Source organism: Octodon degus, unplaced genomic scaffold (assembly GCF_000260255.1).
Source record: "Octodon degus isolate 3935 unplaced genomic scaffold, OctDeg1.0 scaffold00014, whole genome shotgun sequence".
Classification (NCBI taxonomy): domain Eukaryota; kingdom Metazoa; phylum Chordata; class Mammalia; order Rodentia; family Octodontidae; genus Octodon; species Octodon degus.
In genome coordinates, this window is record NW_004524590.1 from 22,343,530 (window position 1) to 22,348,027 (window position 4,498).

General features: G+C 50.3%; 1 protein-coding gene across 1 annotated transcript; it reads right to left on the reverse strand.

The window, feature by feature from the left end:
• Positions 1-540: 540 nt before the first annotated feature.
• Positions 541-4,219, reverse strand: Cxcr4 (C-X-C motif chemokine receptor 4). Its single transcript, XM_004626383.1, has 2 exons — positions 4,110-4,219; positions 541-2,101 (listed from the first exon to the last, which is right to left on the reverse strand). The coding sequence occupies exons 1-2, from the start codon at positions 4,122-4,124 to the stop codon at positions 1,058-1,060; spliced, it is 1,059 nt and encodes a 352-aa protein (XP_004626440.1). The 5' UTR covers positions 4,125-4,219; the 3' UTR covers positions 541-1,057.
• Positions 4,220-4,498: the final 279 nt, after the last annotated feature.

Consider the following 4,498-nt stretch of genomic DNA (forward strand, 5'->3'; position numbering starts at 1 on the left):
AAAGCATATAATGCCTGGTATGACACTGACATGGATTATGCAAGGGGAAAGTAGCAGTAAAAGCCAAACACCATTCATATCTTTCCATTTTTAGGTACACATATTTCTGAAAGATGATTTTTTTTTTTTTTTTTGTGGAACCGGGGATTGAACTCAGGTCCTTGTGCTTGCCAGGGAAGCGCTTATTCCACTGAGCCATCTCCCCGGCCCCTGAAATGTTATCTTTTATAGGAATAGGTACTGGATGGACAGCTCTAAGCTTTCATCTGCCTTGAAAGTGGCTAAGGCTTCAGATTCTTAAGTCATATTAGTTGGTTTAAAGCTCTCCTTTCTATATGCCTTTGACCAAATTTCTTATGCTTTCTGTAACTCACTTTCCTCTTTTATAAAATATTGAGTAATAAAAGTTGTGATGCAGGGTAAATAAATTACTACAACAAAAATACCCAGGGCAGCACCTGGTATGTCATAAACATGTCTATTATTTGTGTTCTGCCAGCCAAACTGATATCAACGGAAATTAGAACATAACACTAAGGAAAGTTTATGAAGTACTTTTATTAACAACTTAATACAAGACTGTACATTGTAGATGCTGAAGTCAACTTACTCCTGAAAACTGGCAAACCAGCACTTCTATACCACTTCAGCCTTTGGTTCTAAGTGCCATCTTCTATAGCAAAATCACATAGTGTAACCAAACAACGTAACAGGAAGAAAAAATGTTCCATTGGAATGAAGAGATTATTTATGCACAAACAGCTGAGGATCATTTCTAGCTTTACGTGATTCACTACATACTCAGGAATGTTCAGTTCCCTTTTCTACATTCCTACAACCAAACACACAACTAAAAACTTGGCCACAGGTCCTGCCTAGACACTCATTAACATAAAACAAAAATATAAATAAGTCAATTAAACCTCACAAAAACTAAAACAAGACAAAATCCAACAGTCAATAAAAACTGTACAGTAGGGTCAGTCTCTTGCGTTTCAAAAAAGTGTAACTTTAAAAAAAAGTTCTTTGTTGTATAAAATAGTCTCTGATGTCAGCGTTAGCTGGAATGAAAACTTGAGGACTCTGACTCGGTTGAAACAGAAGAATGTCCACCCCGCTTTCCTTTAGAAAGGATCTTGAGGCTAGACCCTCTGCTCACAGAGGTGAGTGCATGCTGGGCCGAGGTTTTAAATTTGGCTCCAAGGAAGGCATAGAGGATGGGGTTCAGGCAACAGTGGAAAAAGGCAAGGGCCTCCGTGATGGAAATCCACTTGTGCACAGTGTTCTCAAACTCACATCCTTGCTTGATGATTTCTAGGAGAATGAAGGAGTCGATGCTGATCCCAATGTAGTAAGGCAGCCAGCAGGCAAAGAAAGCCAGAATGAGGATGACTGTAGTTTTTAGGGCCTTGCGCTTCTGGTGGCCCTTGGAGTGTGACAGCTTGGAGATGATAATGCAATAGCAGGACAGGATGACAATACCTGGCAGGATAAGGCCAACCATAATGTGCTGAAACTGGAACACAACTACCCACAAGTCATTGGGGTAAAAGCGGTCACAGATATATTTCCCCTCCCCCTCACTGACATTGGCAAAGATGAAATCAGGGATAGTCAGCAGGAGAGCAGGGATCCAGACGCCAACATAGACCGCCTTTTCAGCCAACAGCTTCCTTGGCCTCTGGCTATTGGTGGCATGGACAATGGCCAGATACCGGTCCAGACTGATGAAGGCCAGGATGAGGACACTGCTGTAGAGGTTGACGGTGTAGATAACATGGACTGCTTTGCATAGAAATTTCCCAAAGTACCAGTCTGTCACGGCATCAACTGCCCAGAAGGGGAGCGTGATGACAAAGAGGAGGTCAGCCACTGACAAGTGCAGCCTATACTTGTCCGTCATGCTTCTCAGTTTCTTCTGGTAACCCATGACAAGTATCACCAATCCATTGCCCACGATGCCAGTCAAGAAGATGATGGAATAGATGGTGGGCAGGAAGATACGGTTGAAATGGGCATTTTCCTCCCTGAAGCAGGGTTCTTTTATGGAGTCATAGTCTCCGGAGCCCAATTCCTCAGAGTAGTTGTCTGAAGTGTATATCTGCAAAAGAGGCAAGGATATGCACATTCATTTCCAAGGTCTGCGTGCACTGCCCAAGTTTCACAAAATACGATTCTGGGACGTCAAAACCACTTATTGTTTTTGAACCCAACCCAGGCCAGCTTTCTTCAAGAAATTCTGAAGTAATGGGTCAGGGCCCAAGAGATTATACAATTCTACAACCATTCTCCCCATCTTCCCCCACAGTCACTTCATTATGTCCCTCTTTAGTGGAACCAATTATGAGATTCTTTGTTTAGAACAAAAGGGTGCTGAGATCCTAAGGGTTCAAAGTCACATCTTGGCTAACTCTTCCGCCCCGCCCACTGGAAAGAAAAAAAAAAACAAAACCACACACACAAAGAGGCCACTCCCAGGTGGCATGGGGTAGGGGCCGTGGAGGGTAGGATCTAGCAAGGCTGTGAGGAGGGGCTGGGATTAATTTTTTGTATGAAGATTAGCCAAGGAAGGGAAGTGGGGAGGGAGTATCACGTTGTGTGTGTCCCTGTTATTCTCCTAAGGCGAAAAACATTGCTTTTCCCACGCCGGTTTAAATACAAACCATTCTGCACTTCAGGCAACACGTCGGGGGAAAGAACAACAAGCCCTGCAGAAAACTTGTGGTATTGGGAGGCTGGGTGAGAACTGAGCAAATGGGCACCTTCTATTCCAAGTGGGCGCTCCGTGGGAGGTGGGTCTCTCGTCAGCCCCATGTTTCACTCTTAGTGCATTTGGGCCTTTAGGGCACGCAGCATTTTCCTGGGTGGGGATGTTCACGGGGTCTGAATCCTTGGTCCTTGTCTTGCCTCAAGTTTCATTTCCTCCCTCTCCCGGGTCCCTTCCCACCCTGCCACTGATCTGGCTAATGGGGTCGGAGGTGAGCATCTGGTAGCCTCCAGATAGTGGGCAAGCCGGGGCCGGGTGGTCCAGCTCCTTGCCGTCGCTGCCCACCACACCTACCGGCGGGCTGCTGCTGCAGGGGTTCGGCCCCCGGGCTGCTTGCCAACAGGGCTGGTCCCGCTGGGTGCTAGAGAGAGATTGGGCGGTTCCGCTGCAAGCGTCTTTGAATTGCGCGCCGCGGGAGGAAACGAAAAGCCTCCCCAGCGACGGGGTTTCAAAAGGCTTCAGGAAACCACCGACGGTTACATGCCGCAATTGGTCTCGGAGAGAGCCAAACCGTCTCCCCACTTGCACCTGCTTGTCTTCGCCGCGGCGGCCCAGCAGCCCAGGTGCCATACCAACAACTTGGACCCCCCAGGTCCCCACCGCACACACCTCCTGGCCTGCAGCTGCACGGTCCTTGTTTATACTCCTCCCACCCGGGCCAAGATCTAAACTCCTAAACCTCCCTGTCCACTGCTGCCGCGGGGAACGCAGGCAGTCTTCGCTCTCGCTCCCCGGGGCGCCAAGGGCTCCCGGCTAATTCCCAGCAGCTGCCAAGACCCCTCAAGGCTTTTCCCGCCCACTGCCCTCCGTGCCGGGAGGCTGGCACTGCTCCCCCCGCCGCACGGAGTTCAGCAAACGCGCGGTCAACGGCAAGAACAGAAAGGCGCCTTTGCTAGAAGTTCACCTGGTACGTGGTCTCATTCTGGGAGTTTAGTCCAGGCGTGCGGACCCCGACTTTTAAACTCCGAGAATGTAACTCACTCCAAGAAACCCCACCTCGCAGGGGGAAGAGCCCGGGTCGGAGCCCTGCAGCGCAGCGCGCGCCTTCTCTGCACGCGCGCACAGGAGGTTGTTTGCAAACAGCGCTCCTGCCTCGCGCCGCGGCATCTCGGGGCGACCGGCACCCACCAAAACCCTAGTGCCAATCTGTCCTCCTCACAGAGAAAAACATTCGATTCCCACGCCCTAAATAACCATGATCCCAGAAACTTCTTTCCGCGCCCCTTTTTCGGGACACCGGGTCCTCCAATGTTCTGGTCGCTTCTGCCCGCACGCAGAGGGGCTGGGCTCTAAGTTTAAGCGTTTGAGCGATCAGGACAAAGCAGGTTGAAACTGGACTTACACTGATTCCTTCCATGGTAACAGTTTACTCTCCGGCCGAAGTGGCTACCCGAGCACGCAACTTGTCGAGGTCACTTTGCTACCTGCTGCTGCAGCCAGCAAATTGAAGTTTCTGGACGAAGCCGGACTTTTATAAAAACACGCTCGCAGAGCGGCGCATGCGCAGTTCGGGCGGGGCGGGAGGGGAGGGCGGGGTAAACGATTGGGGTGGGGAGCGGGGTGGGCCAGGCGGGAGGAGGGCTCTGGGGCGGAACCGCGAGGTGAGAGGCGTGGGGCGCCTCTGCGAAACAGTTTGGTCACGTCGTGGCTCCCTGGCGGGGTAGGCTGTCCCAATTCAGAACTTGCGGAAAGCGGGGTGCACTTGGAGGGCGGTGGAAAGTATGAGTGTTT